Here is a 19,118-nt window from a genome sequence, read left to right as displayed (position 1 = left end):
CACCTTTGGGACCCGGCTCTGGAAACAGCTGGGGAGCAGGTTGTGCAGAGGCAGACCTTGGTAGTGGGCAAGGGGGCGCAAGGGCCGGCTTACCGAAGGCGGGCCCCGGATCCTGCCGGGGGGAGGGGGGACCGCCCCAGCCCCGCTCTGGGCGCGGCGAGTCAGCACACGAGGGTAGAAGCTCCCGCCGCCACGCCGGGCACAGGCCGGTACTTGCAAGCCCGGGACCAGGGACTTGAAAGCGGCGGGCGCGCCGCCCAGACCTGCCCCGAGGGGCTTCACCGCGGCGCTTTAGGCGGGAGCAGAAGGAAAATCTCCTCTGCCTGGGGGAGTGCGGGGGAGGAGGAAGGCCCGGGACAGACCCAGAGTGCAGCCAGGGAAGACCTTGGGGGCGGGGGCAAAAGACCTGCCACGTGGGGGCCCGCCCGGGCCACCTCGGGCTCTGTGTTGGGCGCTTTACATTCTTCTATCTCATCTAATCGTGACGGCCTTGTATTAATTCCCATTTTGCAGATGACTGAGGCTCCGACAGAGCAGGAAACTTGCCCCAGTTGACAAAGGATGTGCGACAGGATTTGGAACCAGGGTTCAGTATGCGGCCTTTGTGGGTGCCAGAACTGGGATGGTGGAAGGAACTCAACATTTGCTAAGCTCCTACTGTGCCCGTGTAGAAGTTTTCATGCATTGCCTCATTTAGTACAATAGTTTTGGGAGTATGCTATTAACGCTCCCAATTAACAGATGAAGAAACTGAGGTAAGAGAGCTATTTTTTCTTAGACCTGCTCAAGGTCTTACAGGTGACTGAACCCAGACATTCTGATTCCAGAGCGCCCTTTTTAAAAAACTGCTACGTTGATCAAAGCAGGGAAAAACAGTTTGCAAACTGTTGTTTTGATTATTACCACTGTGGCTGAGCCCGCCTTGTGGGTCACGACCTGAGTGAAGGTGGAGCAAGAGTCATTGGGGCGCCCGTCCCGCTCCAACATAGCCAAAGCTCTGCGGGGGAACTCGGAGGCGGAGCGCCGGACCCCACCCATTACCTGCTGGCCCCGCCCTGTCGTTCGGACCAATAACGAGCCCCATGGGGGCGGGCCCAGGTGAGGAAGGGGATGTGGGCGGAGTCTGGAGCGTGAGTGGCAGGCGCGGCGCGCGCACCGGGAGGGGAGGGCTTGCGCAGTCGGCTCCGCCCCTCGGGGGCTAGCGGGCGGAGTCGGGCGGGCCCCGCACTGCCGGGGCGGTGGCAAAGCTAAGGAGGGCGGGCGGGGGCGGGGCGGCCGGGCGGCCGGGGCGGGGCCACGCCCGAGCCCCGCGTCCCGCTCTGATGGCCGCCCCCGGCTCCCCGCGCTGCCCCCTCTCCCCCGGGCCGCGCCCCGGGGCCCCGCACTGACGGCCCATGGCGCCGCCCGCCGCCCGCCTCGCCCTGCTCTCCGCCGCCGCGCTCACCCTGGCAGCCCGGCCCGCGCCCAGCCCCAGCCTCGGCCCGGGACCCGGTGAGTGAGCGAGCCCCCGCGCCCGCCCTGCGCCGAGCTCGCCCGAGGGCAGCGCGGGCCAGCCCGCCTGTGGGGGGCCCAACCCCCTAGCTCCTATTTCCCGGGACTCCTTCTCCCAGCCCCTCAGCGACACCCCCCGGCCGAGGCAGTCCCCCTCCTCAGAACCTGGGGCTTCCCCTCACTCCCATTCCCAGCCCCCAGTGACGCCCCCCGGGCGCCCTCTTTGCCTCAGGACCTACTCCAGGGATCCCTTAGCCAAGCTTCTCCCCGATGTCTCCTGGACTAGGACGTCTCCTCCACCTCAGGACCCAAGACCCCGGACCCCCTGCTCAAGTTCCTCAGCGACACTCCCTGGGCCGGGATGCCTCCTCTGCCCCAGCACCTCCCGGGATCCTGTCCTGTCTCTCAGCAACGCACCCCGTCCTGAGACGCTACACCCCCTCCCCAAGCCCCTCAGCGACTCTCCCAAGCCAGGATCCCTTCCGCAAGCCCGGCGGCGACGCCCCCGCGCCCCCGGGCTCAGGAGCGGGTGCGGAGGCGAGCGCAGCGGGCGCCCAGCCTCTCTGCCCGCTTCCCGGCTGCGCCTGCTTGCAATTTCTGCCTCGTGATGAGTGGAGTTGACTAGCCTGCCCTGCACGAGGCAGGTCCGGGTCGCGGGACTACCCGCTGTACCCAGCCCGGACTCCTCGTCTTTACCTCCGGGGCCGTTTTGAACCTCCCAAAACTCAGGTGCGGGCCTAGCTTGGAGAGAGGAAGGAAGGGGTGATGGTTTAAAACCTCCCCTACAGATCTTAGGGTGCTTATCCCGAAGGCGGAATGCAGAGCCCCATTTCCCAGGTAATCCCACCCTTTAAACAGGGTCACCCACTCCCCAGGTCAAGGCCAAGGCCAGGTTTTCCCGAGGTGGAGCCCAGGACTAGGATGGAAGCTGGGACTTTGCTTAGCTTCCATACACACCCTTCTTTGCAGCAGAACTTTTTTCCAAGTTGAAGAGCAGGCACGAGGGCGTTGTCTGGCCCAGTTACATTTGTCTGCAGGTTGTTTGGGTGTTGAGAATTGGGCGTTCGTGAAAGGGACGGGAAGGGTTCATTACCGGTTTGCCGGAGTAGGAAAACCGGCTGAGGGTTCTCCACCCAAAGTCGCAGACTGTGATGTTGGAAAGACAGGATTTTGTTGCCGAAAGAAAACTTTGTTGTTTTGTTTACTTACCAGCTTGGATGAGTGAAAAAGGTAGGACTGGGTGTTGTCACTTACTATGTGATTTTTGGGCCATGACTCAGCTAAGCCTCAGTTTCCTCATCTGTAAAGGAGGGATAATGAGAACTCCCTTGGCCTGGTGTTGGTAAAGATAAAATGATATACTGCAGGTAACACCCACATATAGAAGGCAGTCAATAAACATATTTTAATAATACTTTTTATAGTGCTTCACAGTTCACCAAGTGCTAGACACCTCATTTGCCCTGAGAATACTATGAGCTTCCAGTCTGATTAGGCCCTATAAAAGGCAAAGCTTGGCTTTAAATCAGTAGAAGGGGGTCTCCAATCCTGTAAACCTTAGACTCAGGAAGTGGTTTCTGAGAGATCGGCAGCTTTCAAGGGGACTTCTGCAAAAACTGCTACAGAAGTTTGATCACTTGTGCTATTTGCTGTATGTGAGGAATGAAGGAGAAACTTTCTGAGAGCCAGGATATGTCAACATAACTGTAACCTAGTAACCCCTCAGCTCCACTTTGCCATCTGTGTGGTCAGGATTTAATGTCCTCTATGGGGAGAGAGAAGTATGGGTAGAAATAAACTGGTTCCCCTTCTGGAAAGGGCAAAGTAGTAGTCAAGTGCGCCAGCTCTGCTTATGTTTGGTATCCTCTCCTCAGGCACCTTTGCTTTGCTAGGAGGGGTCAAATGCAGCAGCTCTTAGGTGTTTGAATCTCAAACCTTGGTACACTTTTATTTAGGAGTCTGAGGTAGGGACAAATAAATAACCATCGTGAGGTGATATGTGGTAAGTGGCCCAAGTTCCTGCCTCAGTAAGACTCACCAGCAATTTTTCCTACCATCCAGGTACACCAGGGCTTTCCTTGGCTTTTCCTTTTTAGTTACAGAAGTAGTTTTAGGGAGATACCACATGGTCTGAAGCATTACATCCTGTCCCAAGACTGTCTACTAGTTTTTTAAATCCTTGAGGATATGCCAAACTTGCCGTTTTATATTTTTTGATACTGTAATTTTCTCTAAAATTTTGTGGATGGAAAAATTTATTTCAATACTTGTATTCTGCACAATTTTGTAATATTTAAATTACTGGTGGTTTGCATTTTTGAATGCTGACTTTATAAAAACAGTTAGCTCATTCCCCATCAATGCTAGTTCTAATTACAGTGTATAACTGACCCCAAATGATCTCCCTTCTCCTCTCCATTCTTCCTTTGAGATTCTCTCCCTTTCTTCACAGCTGATAAGGAGGAAGACAGAGGTGGAATCTAGACTCCTTTTCAAGGAGGAAGGCAGCCAGGGCCGTAGGGGCTGATGGGCTCCCATCTGGAATTTACTGTCCTGGAGGGGAGAGCCTAGAGGTAGAAAGAGCAGGGAAGGTTGGGTAGAATTGTGCTATTTGAGTTTTGCTCCTGAGCCAAGCTCCCTGCTTGGGTGTTTCTCTACATTAGGTGTGCATCTACAGAGCTTCTCGATTCAGGTTAGATTTGCTGTGAACACCTTTTTTGATACTCATTCTCCTCTAAACCCTCATCTAGTGTTCATCCTCTTCGCCAGTAGTATGTCTTGCCATGAAACCCATGAGTTCGGTGAACAGTGAGAGCTTCATTACTGTATAGAGCACTGATCCTCTTAGCGATATCATTAACGGTTTACCTGAATGCAACACAGGGGCTGACAGGAGTAAAGTGGACGGACATGCTTTTGTATTTTAATGTCGACCCATTATTTTTATGCTCTAAGTATTTTAAGAAACACAAAACTGTCAAAACTGACCTGATAACCAGAGAACTCTGATGTTTTTATGAAAATTTGTTTTGGTCTCTAGACAAATCTGTTTAAATGTTTGAGATATTCAATGAGACCTTTTATAAATCTGAAAGCAAAAAAGAAGTTCCAGGGACGCCTGGGTGGCTCAGTGGGTTAAAGCCTCTGTCTTCAGCTCAGGTCATGATCCCAGGGTCCTGGGATTGAGCTCCGCATTGGGCTCTCTGCTCAGCGGGGAGCCTGCTTTCCCGCCACCACCTTCCTCTCTGCCTACTTGTGTCTACTCTGTCAAATAAATAAATAAAATCTTTTAAAAAATTAAAAAAAAAAAGTTCCATTTAGGCTCCCTCAAAAAAAAGCAAGTTGGCATACTTAATATAGATATTATTGATAATATCACTATTTAGCATTGTCAAAGCAGCAGCAATAAATGATGAAGATAAAATAAATTGCTTTAAATACCTTCACAATATGCAGATTAGGGATTTTTGGTGATGGGCACTATAACATCTTTAGTTTAGAATTTGGGGTCCTGGCGTGAGGCTCTAGGTCAGGTGTTGCAGACATTTTTTGTAAAGGGCCAGACAGTAAATAATTTCGGCTTTGTAGGCTCTGTACTGTCTCTGTTGTAGTTATTCCACTCTGACTTTGTAGGGCAAAAGCAGCCAGAGACAAATATAAATGAATGGGCGTGACTATGTTCTAATAAAACTTTATGGACACTGAAATTTTAAAATTTCATAAAATTTTCCTAGGTCACAAAATATTATTCTTTTGATTGTTTTCAGTCATTTAAAATTTTAAAAATCAATGCTAGCTCAGGGGCTATACAAAATCAGGGAGTGGGCCAGATTGGGCCCGAGGTGTACTTTGCCAAGTCGGGCTTTAAGTTCCTATGTATTGATTTCTTTCCAGGGCTCAGTGGTCTGGAAGGGTGAAAAGGAGACTTGGTTTTGGTGACTAAATGAACCCTTCACATTTTACTATTAACTGTTTTTAAGAGACATATAGGGAAAATGGTTAAAATGGTGAGTTTTATGTATATTTTACCATAATTTTTTTTAAAGATACATGAGGGGAAGTTCATGCACATATATTTGGATCTTTAATAATAGTTTTTAAAATGCCTTAAAAAAATTCAGTATGGTTCAGTGTGCACTACATACACTGAAGTAGTGTCTGCCTTGGAACTGGCCCATGGTTTGTTCAACCATGCAGATGTTGCTTGGAGCAAACGGTTGAGAGATCTGTTTCTCAGAGGAAAGCCCAGGCAGCAGGTGGCACCAGCCTGAGACACAGAAAATCAGCCAGGGGGAAAAAAAAAGAAGAAGAAAACAAATTTCTATCACTTTACTAAACAGTTCAATTTTATTTCCATGGTACTGTCGTCATTTTTAAAGTGGCCGTTAAAAAACAACAATGTGCTTAGCATGGCTGATTATTTTGTTTTAATTAAAACATTTTTGAAAAAACAAAATGAAACATTCAAACATACCAAGTTGATTGTGTTTGTACTGTGGAACAGTTAATGCAAAACACTTGAGAGAGGCCAGAAGTTTGGATCTGTAGCCTTTGCCTGAGTTTTTGCCTCCTGAAGAAGGACAACAGAGGAAGATATGAATGTGTCCTTTGGAAAACTACCTGTGGAGTTTTTAAGATGAGGTCTCAAGCCCCCTGATGCCATTGGGCATGTTGGCTTCTTACTGTCTCACTGTGCAGCCCCTCAGTGGGGCAGAACAATGACTGACATTCCTTCCATGTTCAGTTTGACCTGGAGAGTCTGGCTGGAACCCAAAAGTATTAGACCCATAGGAGCAGCCCCTAGTTCACTCTGTTTTTCCCTCCTCTCTCTGTTGTCTTCCGTGTCTTCCTCTCAAGATGGCAGTGGCTTCTTCCCCAGACCTCACTTCTGAGACATTATTCTGGGTTCAGACTGAACAGAGAAAGGAAAGAGGCCATTGTGGATATGTCAAAAGGGTGTCCATACTTCCCCAAAATAACCACTCTACAGAAATTTGCTTTCTCCTGTAAGGAAATTCCTTGCTCCCTGACCTCTGCCCACCCCACTCTACCCCCTTTTGGTCGTCTTTCTAGGGAAACATCTCCCTTGCTTGGCCTTGCAACAGTTGTTTTTTCTTTCTTTTTTAATTTTATTTTTTATGATTTTATTTTTAAGAAATCTCTACATCCAGTGTGGGGCTTGAATTTACACCCCCAAGATCAAGAGTCGCATGCTCCACCTACTGAGCCAGCCAGGCACCCCAGACTTGCAACAGTCTGAAGAGAAATGAAGTGAGGTGCTACAAAGCACCTGGCAGACAGAAGATTTTAGGCCACCTAACATGCAAGGTTGCCTTTATTCCTCCCCATATATAACAGGACCCTCTAGGGGCTGCCCCTCTGCTAGGCCCGGCTTTTTCTCTTGCCACTGATTTAATCCTTGGCAAGTCGCCAAAGCATTAAACTTTTATTGTTCAATTTACCACAAGGGCGGGCCCTGCTTCTAGTGGGCTGAGGAGGCTGCAGCCGCTTCCAAACCCGAGTGTCACACCACATTAGCAACTTTAGACTTTGAGGGCTGGATTTCTTTCAGTTTGGTTAGATTCTTGGTTAGAACCAGAACAGTCTACTCAACACTCAAAGTTTGGAAGCTAGGAAAAAGTAAAAACAGCATAAGCAACTTTTAAAGATGATTCAGAATGGTTGCAGCATCAGCATGTAGGACTCATTCTACATGATTTCTTTGTGCCTTCCGAACAGATATGTTAAATGTCTGTCCATGTTCCTTGGTGGCCTAAAGTTGTGTGACAACATGGTGACCAAGTGGTCCTCTTCCACAATGGTAGCGGTCATTAACCAGTGCCATCACAGTATGTAAATTGCTTGCTGCTGTTCAATCTATAAAAATTCATCTTCAAAGAAGATTATTGGGCTGGTGAAAATATTTTTAATAATGACCACAGAAGCCATATTTGTTTTTCTTTGATGTTCTTCCGAAGACTCTTCTGGTTTTAATCAGATTGTTCCCACATAAAATACAGTGGAAATCTACAATAATAAAATCCCTATTCCTATGTCTATGGGGAAATAAACAGGATGGGGACTGTCCTTTTAAGGGGCTTTCCCCTTCCCTTGCCCCAGACTCAAAGCCTCTATTACTGGTGGGTGTTTTGGCATCAGTTAAGGGCCTTCAATCCTTCCCTCCCTCCATGTTTTGCTCTTTCATTAAAGTGTTTCTGTTGTCTAATTATATCCTTTCAATCAAATTAGAGACTGCAGCATCTGGTGAGGGCCGTAACTGCCGCCATCTGCACCTCGTATATACAGGCCTTTTCAGCTGAGAATCACTCAACTTCCAAATGGCAGGAAGAGATTTGGAAAAAGTTTAGTTGGAAGGGAGGTTAACTTAAAAGCAACGTCTTCAAAGGCTGGATACGACGCCCTGCTTGCTGTGATGTGTGCGTAGCCATGCAGAGCTCCATCGACTTGGCTCACCAAAGGTTCTTCTCTAGCACTTGCGGCAGATGAAGGGTTTTTGATTGTCTTAGCTGAAATGACTAGGCCTCTCATCCTAATTGTGGGCTTAAGGGGGCCCAGGGCGAGTTGAGACTTTCTCCCTTGAGAAGAATCTTTTGTTATGTGACCACTGGTTAATAGATATAACACTTTCTGTTTATTTGATCATTTTGTTTCTTTAGTGGTTTCAACTGGAGGAGATTTTGCCCCCAGGGGACATTTGGCAATATCTGGAAACTTTTTTTTTTTTTTTTTTTAGAGCAGGGGAGGGCCAGAGGGAGACAGAATCATGAGCAGGCTCCACACCCAGCATGGAGCCGAACTCCGAGCTCAGTCTCACAGCCCTGAGCACTTGACCTGAGCTGAAATCAAGAGTCAGATGCTTAACCAACCAAGCCACCCAAGCTCCCCTAAAAATTTGTTTTACTTGAGAGAGAGAGTGCACATGAGAGAAATCATGAGTTGAGGGAGGGAGAGAATCCCAAGCAGACTCCCTACTGAGTGCAGAGCCCGAGGCATAATCATGAGTGGGACACTTAACCAACTGAACCACCCAGGTGCCTTTTATTATCTGGAAACATTTTTGATTGTCACAAATCAGAGTGGGGTGGGGTGGGGTAGGATATGCTCCTGACATCTAGCAGGTAGAGGCCAGGAATGCTGCTAAACATCTTTCAGTATGCAGGACAGTCCCCCAACCAAGGACCTGTTTAACTCCAAATGTTAATAGTGCTAGGGTTGAGCAATCCCATTCCTAACTGTATTATTCTTTTGTCCTTCCTTTCACTGTGACCTAGGAAGAGGCATCTCTGATCAACATCTTGTTTCACTCTTAGATTCTTCATTATCCATATCTGAGTTCTCAAGTAAGCATTTCTGTGGGTGGTGATTTGGAAACCTAAGTGGCTTAAGGACATTTGAGATTCAATATGTTTCTGCTCTCCCTGGAGTATGATTGCCAGATTAAATACCAGATAGTCAGTTAAATTCAAATGTCAGATAATGAGTAATTTTTGTGTGTGTGAGTCTGTCTTATGTAGTATTTAAGAATACTTACCTTAAAAAAGCGTTTGTCGTTTATCTGACATTCAAATTTAACTGACATCCTATATTTTCATTTGCTAAATCTGGCAACCCTGCTCTAGATCTGGGAAAGTTTATACCTTTGACTATGAAATCAATCTGCTGGTCACCATCTACCCTTATTGCCCTGGCTGACTAGACATGACAGCTTCTGCTTGTTTTTGTTTATAAGTTAGTACTACACTGAGTTTTTCCTTCCACCCAAAACTGTCTCTCTGTCCAGAACTTCTGAAACTTGTCACTTGAATCATGTTTTTTATCTTGGGACCAAGTAACAAGTGCCTATCACATGCCTACTATATGCCCAGTATCCCTGACTAGGACTCGTCCTTGTACCAATTCATAAAAGACTATAACTTTGTTGCTTTAGGTTTTACTTTAAAGATGTGCTCTAGGGATATGCTGTTGACCTACTAGTCAGCTCCCATCTCAAGAATTCTTGTTATTTGGCCATCCCATATCAACCAAGGGAAGCTAAATAGCCCACAGCCTGGCTTCCATGGAGTGTTGGCTGCCCTCCAAGGCTCCATTGTATGGGAACTTTCTTGCTATCTGAAATTAACAATAGGGCACAGGCAATGCTGATGAAACTTGTCCAGAAGCTGGATTATATAGAAGTTTGTTGTATCTCCTTTTATACTGAGAGCTTCAGACAGTATGAAATAGGGTTGGTCAAGGGATGGTAAGGCAAAGTACAGATTTGTGCCAGGTGTCTCCTGCTTAAAGCAAACTCAGAATTAAAAAATGTGTATTTTCATTATAAAGGAGGTTGATTATTCCCTATTACAAATGGCTTCACCATAAATTTCCTTTTAATAGCAATTGCTCTGGTTTAAACAGCAAGCATTTGATTTTCAAGTACGTGATTTACCAATTTCTGGAACTTCTCATATTCTCATAGGTCATTCCTAGGTAAGTAGGAAATCTGTATATGATTGCTAGACTAGAGGCATCAATTGGTGAGGAAACCAGGGCACTCTGACTATGTCTGGAGTACATTTTCACCTCAGTTCCCCCATATACCTACTTCCTTCGTCTGGCTAACATTTGCCAGTCATATTCTGAGTGGCCTGTTCTTGGTGCAGATACGAAGATGAGTGAGATGCTCAAGAAACTCATGGGCTAGGGGCACCTGGGTGGCTCAGTAGGTTAAAGCCTCTGCCTTCGGCTCAGGTCATGGTCCCAGGGTCCTGGGATCAAGCCCCACATCAGGCTCTCTGCTTATCAGGGAGCCTGCTTCCTCCTCTCTCTCTTCCTGCCTCTCTGCCTACTTGTGATCTCTCACTGTCAAATAAATAAATAAACTCTTAAAAAAAACACAAATATATCAAGACAGGTACCATCACCAAAATGTGATGGAATATGTTCTGGTGGCATTGGTGGTAAAATACGTGGTTAATTCACAAAATTAGAGTTCTGAGCTGGTGACCTCTGTCTGAGTGTGTCCATTCTTTCACTGAATATTGGCCTCATCTCTGTATATGTTGTAGAGCTATGTTCTTTCTCAGAAGCTATCTCTTGGTCTTCAGTTTGATGATTGTATATTTTTTAATATCCTAAAGTACTACTGCATATTTGATTTAAATTCCTCAAGCACTACTGTGTATTCATGGTGACTGTTCTGGTAGAAACACATGTCCTCCACAGAGGCAACCATGGCGTGTTTTCCAGTGGGTCCTGCCTGGGAAGGAGTGGAGCATATTCAGGATGAGACCCAGATGGGAAAAGAGTGGTTGGGACCCAAGCAGCACTGCATTCTGGGTTGTTGTTATATAACAAATAATAAGGAATCCTCTCTGAAGTGTTTTAATAGGTCTTCTGAACTGAAACCTCTGGTCTTATGCTTACAATAGGTTCCGTTTTCTTGGGATAGTATTTTAAATAATTAAATATTTTATCTATCAATAGAAACAAATTTAAAAAATGGAGATTCAAACAGAAGACCTCAAGCTCCCTTCTAAAAGTATAAATTCTTTAGTTAAAATAACTTTGAGAGGCATATCCTTTTCTTTCATTACTGTTTTTAAGGATGCTGTTTCCTTGAATAAAAAGAAAGACCTAAAAGATTTTTTTAATTAATTTTTTTAAAATTTAAAGATTTTATTTATTTATTTGATAGAGAAATCACAAGCAGGCAGAGCAGTAGGCAGAGAGAGGGGGAAGCAGGCTCCCCGCCAAGCAGCGAGCCGGAGGCGGGGCTCCATCCCAGGATCCTGGGATCATGCCCCCAGCCGAAGGCAGAGGCTTAACGCACTGAGCCACCCAGGCGCCCCAGATGTCTTTAATTAAAAAACTGAGAATTGGGACACCTGGGTGGCTCAGTGGGTTAAAGCCTCTGCCTTCGGCTCAGGTCATGATCCCAGGGTCCTGGGATCAAGCCCCCACATCTGGCTCTCTGCTCAGCAGGGAGCTTGCTTCCCCTCTCCTTCTGCCTGCCTCTCTGCCTACTTGTGATCTCTGTCAAATAAATAAATAAATAAAATCTTTAAAACAAACAAACAAAAAACACAAAAAACGTTCTCCTGAGAATTAAAAAAAAAAAAATTAGAGTGATTCTTTTTATGGTAATTCTACTTTGGGCAAAAGTACAGCTTGTTCTATGGTCATTTCAACTGTTAATACATAGCCCAAGAACATAATATGTGTATATCTATCTTGAATTTAGATGACGGAATTTGCAACGATTGAGTTTGTTTATACTTTTTGAAAAGGAACTAAGGTAGATTAATTATAAAGCAACATGTTTTCAGGGTATCCTTTAACACATTTTTATTATGGGAAATTTAGAATACATGCAAAAATATAAGAACGTAAGGAAGTCCCGTGTATCCATTTCCCAGCTTCCATGATTATCAGCCAAGGCCAATATTATTTCATTTGCTGCTTCATCTCCCCAACTAGATTATTTTGTAATAGATCTCAGATAGATCATCTCATCTATAAGTATTTCAGTATCTCTTTCTAATTGTTAAGAACTCTTCTCAAATGCATAGTCACAGTACCATTACCTTCAAAACACTTAGCAAAACTAACAATAATTCCCTAATGTTATCAAATATCCAATCAGTAATCAGTGTTCAGATTCTCCAAGTTGACTCATAGGTTCTTTCACAGTTTAATTCAGGATTTAAGCAAGGTACATTTAGAGGATGTGATAAGAGTCTCTATTAACCTATAGGATCCCCCTGTTTTTCTTTTTTCTTTGTAATTTATTTGTCGAAGATGTGGTTTCTTCTAATGAAAAAGACTGCTTAAGTACCTCTTTGATGGGTTCAGGGTCCACATCGGAGGTGAGGCTTTTGTTTTGTTTTGTTTTAACCATAGAACTGTCACTTCCATTAGAGAGACATGTAGAATTAGAGAATTTTATATTATTTTATTTTATTTTTATAAGATTTTATTTTTAAATGATCTCTACACTCATGGGGTTTGAACTCACAACGGCAAAATGAAAAGTCACATGCTCCACCATCTGAGCCAGCCAGGTGCCCCAGAATTAGAGAATTTTAAGCTTGGAAGAGATTTTGAGCCATCAGTGCTCTCAAGTCACATAGACTTTTGAACTTCAGTTCCATTATGATAGAATCTTGAAATTTGAGTTTAGAGTGAAGGGACATTGAGACCATCTGTCTCAAACCCCATTCATTGTTTCACTGGTGAAGAAGTGGGGCCCCAAGTGTCCAGGTGATTTTCTCAATCCAGACAGTGTCAGCTGGTTATCTAGTATCCTTTCCTCTTTATTCCAGTAATTTCTTATACTTACTGTGTATGCTGAGGACCCACTTCCCCAAATTATCCACTCTCTAGTCTAGATCCGATAACCTCAGTCTAAATGATCGTGGGAATCACTGCTCTTACCTCAGCTGTGTTGGGCTAGGAAAACATTGGGAACCACTGCCTTCCCACGGTCATGTGTCTCTTTACTCTTTACTTCAGGATTCCACATAACTGAAATGAGCATTCCTGTAGTGCATTTGAGTGTCTGTGTCCAAAGGCAGTTTTTCCCAGGAGCATGAGCTTTGAAGATGTACCCGCAAATTCCCACTGGACACCAGTCTGTACTAGGAACCCAGCAGAGTAGTAGGTGTGTTGAGCAGACATTTGACAACACTCTTGGGTCATCCTCTAAATGTTAAAAGGAACTTTTTCCACGTAAGCCTTGTATTTCTATAATTCTACCCATTTACCAAATTTTAGAGACATCTTTAAAGGAACAGAAGATAGTCCCATTGGAAAATGGTTTCTGCTGTCTTATTTTAAGATGCCATAATTAAATTTAGAGTCTGTTAATTCATGTTGATTCCAAACTGGATCAAAACCAGATGAATTCATCCAACGTAGAATCACTAGAGATACTGAGTGGTCCTACATGAGACACTTGACTTTGATAGATTAAAAACAGTGACTCTCACAGACATTGTAGATAGAGATCCAACTAGTAATTCCACCAGAAAACTAGGAATATTCTCAACTCAGTATGAGAAAATTTTTCTGTTTCTCAATAGTATGGTTTCAGACAAGTAGTATAATTAGGAATGATGTAGTTATAGAGCCTCATTGAGAACATACTCTTCAACTTTATTAAATCTTGTCAAGGAATAGAATGTCTTTTCAATGAACTGCTGCTTTCCTACCATTGTCTCATATATGTTAAGTTTTAATTATTTTAAGAGAACGTCTCATTAACAGTTTTAAACATGAACTTTAAAAATACTGTACATGTTTATTTATTTTGAATTGCTTGCACATGTGAGCGGGGGGAGGGGGGTAGAAGGAGAGAGAATCTCCAGCAGACTCCAAACTGAGCATGGAGCCCAACTGGGGGATCAGTCTCATGACCCTGAGATCATGACTTGAGCCAAAACCAGGATTGGACACCCAACTTACTTGGGGCTATCCAGGCGCTCCAAGTACAGATATGATTCATTAGAACATATAAACTTTAAACACACTTACAGTTGAAATTATGATTAGGAAAAAATCTATTTGCTTCATTATACCTTTTTTTTTTTTTTTTTCTTAACTTTTATTCATTGAATGCTTGGATTCAGCACAGGACTCATACCATATATATTTTCTATCCTGATGGTAGCCTGATAACTTTATTTTTTTTTTTTAAGATTTTATTTATATAGGGGCACCTGGGTGGCTCAGTGGGTTAAAGCCTCTGCCTTCGGCTCAGGTCATGATTCCGGGGTCCAGGGATCGAGCCTCGAGTTGGGCTCTTTGCTCGGTGGGGAGACTGCTTCCTCCCTCTGTCTCTGCCTGCCTCTCTGCTTACTTGTGATCTCTGTCTGTCAAATAGATAAATAAAATCTTTAAAAAAAAAATTTATCTATTTGACAGACAGACATCACAAGTAAGCAGAGAGGCAGGCAGAGAGAGAGAGAGGAAGAAGCAGTCTCCCTGTGGAACAGAGGCTCAATCCCGGAACCCTGGGATCATGACCTGAGCCAAAGGCAGAGGCTTTAACCCACTGAGCCGCCCAGGTGCCCCTGGTAGCCTGAAAACTTTATTGTTTTTGTTTGTTTGTTTGTTTTTGTTTTTAAGGATTTTACTTATTTATTTGACAGAGATCACAAGTAGGCAGAGAGAGAGGAAGAGAAGCAGGCTCCCTGCTGGGCAGAGAGCCCAATGGAGGGCTCCATCCCAGGACCCTGAGATCATGACCTGAGCTGAAGGCAGAGGCTTTAACCCATTGAGCCACCCAGGCACCCCAGCCTGATAACTTTAAGCAGAATTATAAGGATGGCTGGGTGGCTCAGTCGGTTAAGCATCTGCCTTCTGCTCAGGTCATGATCCCAGGATCCTGGGATAGAGTCCTGCATCACACTCCCTGCTCAGCATGGAGTCTGCCTCTGCCTGCCATTCTCTCTCTTTCTCTGACCAATAAATAAATAAAATCATAAAAAATATATACCATTAAAACAGGATGATATGCCTATCTACTCATGTTATATTGCCTTTCATAGGTAACTATTTTTATGGACCAGAATGAAATATATGATCATGATCATCTCAAATTTATAATAAATTTGGTTATTTAAAAAACTTTATAATTATATAGTAATAGTTTATTGGGGACCTACTCTGTGCTAGAGCATTTTACTTGCACATCCTCCAATTCTTCCAGTTGCCCTGAGCTGTAGTTAACCTAACCCCCATTTTACAAGTGAAGAAACAGGCTCAAAGAGGTTAGCAGAATGCCTGTTGCTTGTAAACCACAGGCCAAACCTGAGTCCAGCTCCTAACTGTATTTTCTGTGTTCTACCACATTGCTGCTAGAAGCTTTTCAGGCAGAACAGTATTCAATTTAAACTATTTCATAACCCTTGAGATTAAATATTCAATCCTATACATTTCTGTGTGTGTGTGTGTGTGTCTGTGTGTATTCTGTAGATATCACTCATTTAGGGGGCCCTTAGGCTAAATGGATCTTGGGGCTGCAGAGAAGAGTTTAAGGGTTCCATGAGCACTTCTGAAATTGTAACTGTTGTGTATGTGGTATTTGTCTGGGGTGCAGGTCCCTATTTTTCAAGTGATTCTCCAAGAGGTAGACCTGAGTTTGAGAATTGTAATGTGGGGAATATTTTTTGGAAGTATTTCTAGGTCTTCTATAGCTCATACCTCTAAATTACTGAAATCTTCAAATACTTTTACATATAGCATGTGAATATTTGAGATCTTCCAGATTTGAAGGCATAAATATTGAAGTTTAGAATATAGCATCAGGGCTTTTCTTTATACCCAACCCTTCAAAATTCTAAGCATAACGAACAGTCACAGCTTTATGAGAGAAAGCTCCAGCTAGCTTTTCTTAGCAATGAAGGAGTACCAAGTTTTCACCCAAAGGCGGAGTCTTTACCTGCATATCTTACTACCATGGAAATTACTGCCAGGCCTGCGTGGGGTACCGGTTTCCTACAGAAAATAGTTGGTTGGCACAAAACCATTTCCTCAAGATTCTCAGCCAGGGATTTGATTTACCCTAATGTGATTCCACTTATCGGCAAAGGAATTACAATAAAATTAGCATCTCCAATTTTGAAAATAAATGTCATATGCCATACTTTGGAGGATTTTGGTGACGGGGGGGAAAAGATAAGGAATTACCAACTTAGAAGGGTGGAATTAGTGCTCTCGGTGCTTTGATGCCAGCTTCATTGAGGAAATTTTCTGCTGTATTACTAAATTTCTGTCAGGCTTATGTTTAACTCAAGAGCTGTTTTCATTAAGTCCCCACAACAAAACATTTGGAGTTTTCCGATGGAGAGATAGGGTCAGACAGATGACTTCTATGAGGTAATTGGGATCCAGCCAGAGAAAATGAGGAAATGAAGTTTCCTCGGTGTTCACAGTTTATTATTCCTTCCTGCTCAGGACACCTTCTCCCTTGACTTCCAAGATGCACACACTTTCTTAGCTTTTCTCCCACCTCCCAGGGCATACTTTCTCACTCATCAGTGCCAGACCCTCCTCTTTCCTTGCCTGAAATGTTGCAGGCCCCCGGACTCAGGCCCAGATGTCTTCTCTCTCCACCCGCGGTAACCCTGTTCTCTCCACACATCTGCGCCGTTACTGTCACACTTCTAGCTCTAGCCAGCCTCGCTCGGCCCTTTTCCTCAGCTCCAGGCTCATCAAGCCATCTGCTTCCTGTGTATCTCCACCCACTGTTCTGAAAGGTGTCTCAGACTTAAGGGATCCACAGCCAAAGCCTTGTTCCACCCAACGTACTCTGCCCCTTTTGAGGCCTCCCCATTGTAGTAAATGGAGTCTCCCCTCAGGCCCATGTCCTTAGGGTGGGCCTCGACTTCTCTTTCTCTCAGCAAATACTTTTGGCTCTGCCTTCAAAGCATATCCAGAATGTGGCTACTTCTCACCACCTTTCGGCTGCCACCCTGTTCCAGGGCATCTTTTCTAACTCATCTTTCTGCTGTAACCACCTGACTGATGTTCCCAATGAGTTCCTGCCTCTCCAAATATCTTTCTCCACCCAGCAGCTAGACAGTTGTTTTTGTTTTTGTTATTATGGCTTTTTGTGTTTTTTTTTTTTTTTAAACAGTGGTTTTGAAAGATAAGTCAGATCATGTCATTTCTCTGCTCAGAACCCACAACTGGCTTCCCCTCACACTCAGAACAAAAGCCAAAATCTGATTTATATAATGCTCTAGACCCTGTGTGTCCTTGGCCTTGTCTCTCTCCTCCCCCTCCTCTTCCCTCCTCACCCACTCCCGCTTAGAGGAGCTGCCTTTTAGTTCCCCAGACCTGCCGGGCACACTGGGCCCCGCAGGGGTCCCCTCTTCACTGTGCCCATTGCCAGTACTGCTTTCCCCACACGTTTAAGATGGTTTTGTTTCCTCCCTTTGACCATATCTCTGCTCAAATGCCCCCTCCCCTCCAGGCCTTTTCTGGCCCGCCCCCCCCCTTAAAATAGAACCCCCACCATTCAATCTCCATCCCCTTACTCCGTTTTTCCTTTCAGCACTCCTCACTACCTGATGTGAATTTGATTGGTTTGTTATGAGCGTGGCCCCCCTGTTACTATGTAAGCTCCGTGACTGCCGTGTGTTCACCAGTGTAGCCCCAGTGCTGTGAACAGTGCCAGACACATAGTATGTACTGAATAAATATTTGTTGAATGAGTTAATTAAGAATATGCTAGACATGAGATCTATCACCTTTGCTCATTCCCTTTCACTGAATGCTTAAATATACAGCTGGCCATGTGATATTTTATTTCTTATTGGTTTAAGCCGTTTCTTGTTTATCTAGCCAAAGCTTATGTCAGTTTTTTAGCAGTAGACAGTAAGGGAGAAGGGGTCCTCATTACCCCCTGTGGTCTTCTGATGAAATTAAAATGCTCATGTCACTTTATTTTTTTTTTTTTAAAGATTTTATTTATTTATTTGACAGAGAAAGAGATCACAAGCAGGCGGAGAGGCAGGTAGAGGGAGAGGGAGAAGCTGGCTCCCTGCTGAGCAGAGAGCCCGACGTGGGGCTCGATCCCAGAACCCTGGGATCATGACCTGAGCCGAAGGCAGAGGCTTAACCCACTAAGCCACCCAGGTGCCCCGCTCATGTCACTTTAATCCAGAATGTTCAAGTTTGTTTTTCTTGTTTTTGTCCATAATTGATATGCACTGGGCAAATCCATTTAAAAAATCATAAAATGTGGTACGCTGCCTCACTTTCCCTAATGCAATGAGAATAAGATTTGGGTCTAGGAGAAACAGACTGAAGCAAAGAAGCCTACATTTTGCCATTCGCTCTTTCAGATGCCTCCTCATCCCCATTCAAGAGGACTGACAGGTGTGGATGGCCACCACATTCTTTTGTGTTACAAATCAAGTCATCTGAGCCTCTGGGAACACTGACCCCACTGTCCTGCAAATTGCTCTTTATGGCTAAGGCTTCCATTGGTTGGCCGGCATTTCTGGTTCCTGGGCCACTCCCCAACCACTTGTGATAGGAGTAAAAGATGTATCTGCATGCAGCAATTAAAATTCTAGCAATCGGCAAAAGGTTGGCTTGATGCTCTTAGAATCATCTAGTCTAATGGTTTCCAAGACAAATTACTTAACAGAAGCACTGAGGCAGATTTTTAGAAATACAGTTTCCAGGTCCCATTCTAACCCATGAGTCAGGATAGGGTTTGGTAGACACACACACACACACACACACACGCATGCACAGAGTCTCTCTCTCTCTCTCTCTCTCTCTCTCCCTCCCTCCCTCCCTCCCTATCTAGCAGATCATGTATATTTCTAGTGATAATAAATGCTATGAAGCAAACTAGACTAAATGCAGAAAAGTAGGAGTGGAGATGGTAGGGATAGGTTTTCTGAGGAGTGAACATTTAGTCTGCCCTGGGAGGTATTAGAGGAAGAACATTTTGGGCAGGAAATAGCATGGTGTGTTTACGGAATTAGAAGCAGGCCAATGTGGCAGGAGCACGGGCGAGTGACTAGGAGAAGAGCTCAGGGTGCAGTGATAGTAAAGGCTGGGGGCTTAGCAGGCAAGGATGAAGGGTTTGGGTTTTGTACCCAGCG

The 19,118-nt window shown here is 44.7% G+C and overlaps 1 protein-coding gene across 1 annotated transcript in view; it reads left to right on the top strand.

Moving 5' to 3' along the window:
* Positions 1-1,210: 1,210 nt before the first annotated feature.
* KREMEN1 (kringle containing transmembrane protein 1) overlaps positions 1,211-19,118 on the top strand; it is a 68,753-nt gene continuing 50,845 nt past the window's right edge. The window contains exon 1 of the mRNA XM_082698128.1: positions 1,211-1,491. Coding sequence (XP_082554254.1) covers positions 1,395-1,491 — 97 coding nt within the window. The 5' untranslated portion in view covers positions 1,211-1,394. The remainder of the gene's footprint in view (positions 1,492-19,118) is intronic.

This window comes from Mustela nivalis (assembly GCF_964662115.1).
Source record: "Mustela nivalis genome assembly, chromosome: 14".
Taxonomy (NCBI): domain Eukaryota; kingdom Metazoa; phylum Chordata; class Mammalia; order Carnivora; family Mustelidae; genus Mustela; species Mustela nivalis.
The sequence above is the reverse complement of the archived record's forward strand: the minus strand, read 5'-3'. Positions and strand labels throughout refer to the sequence as shown.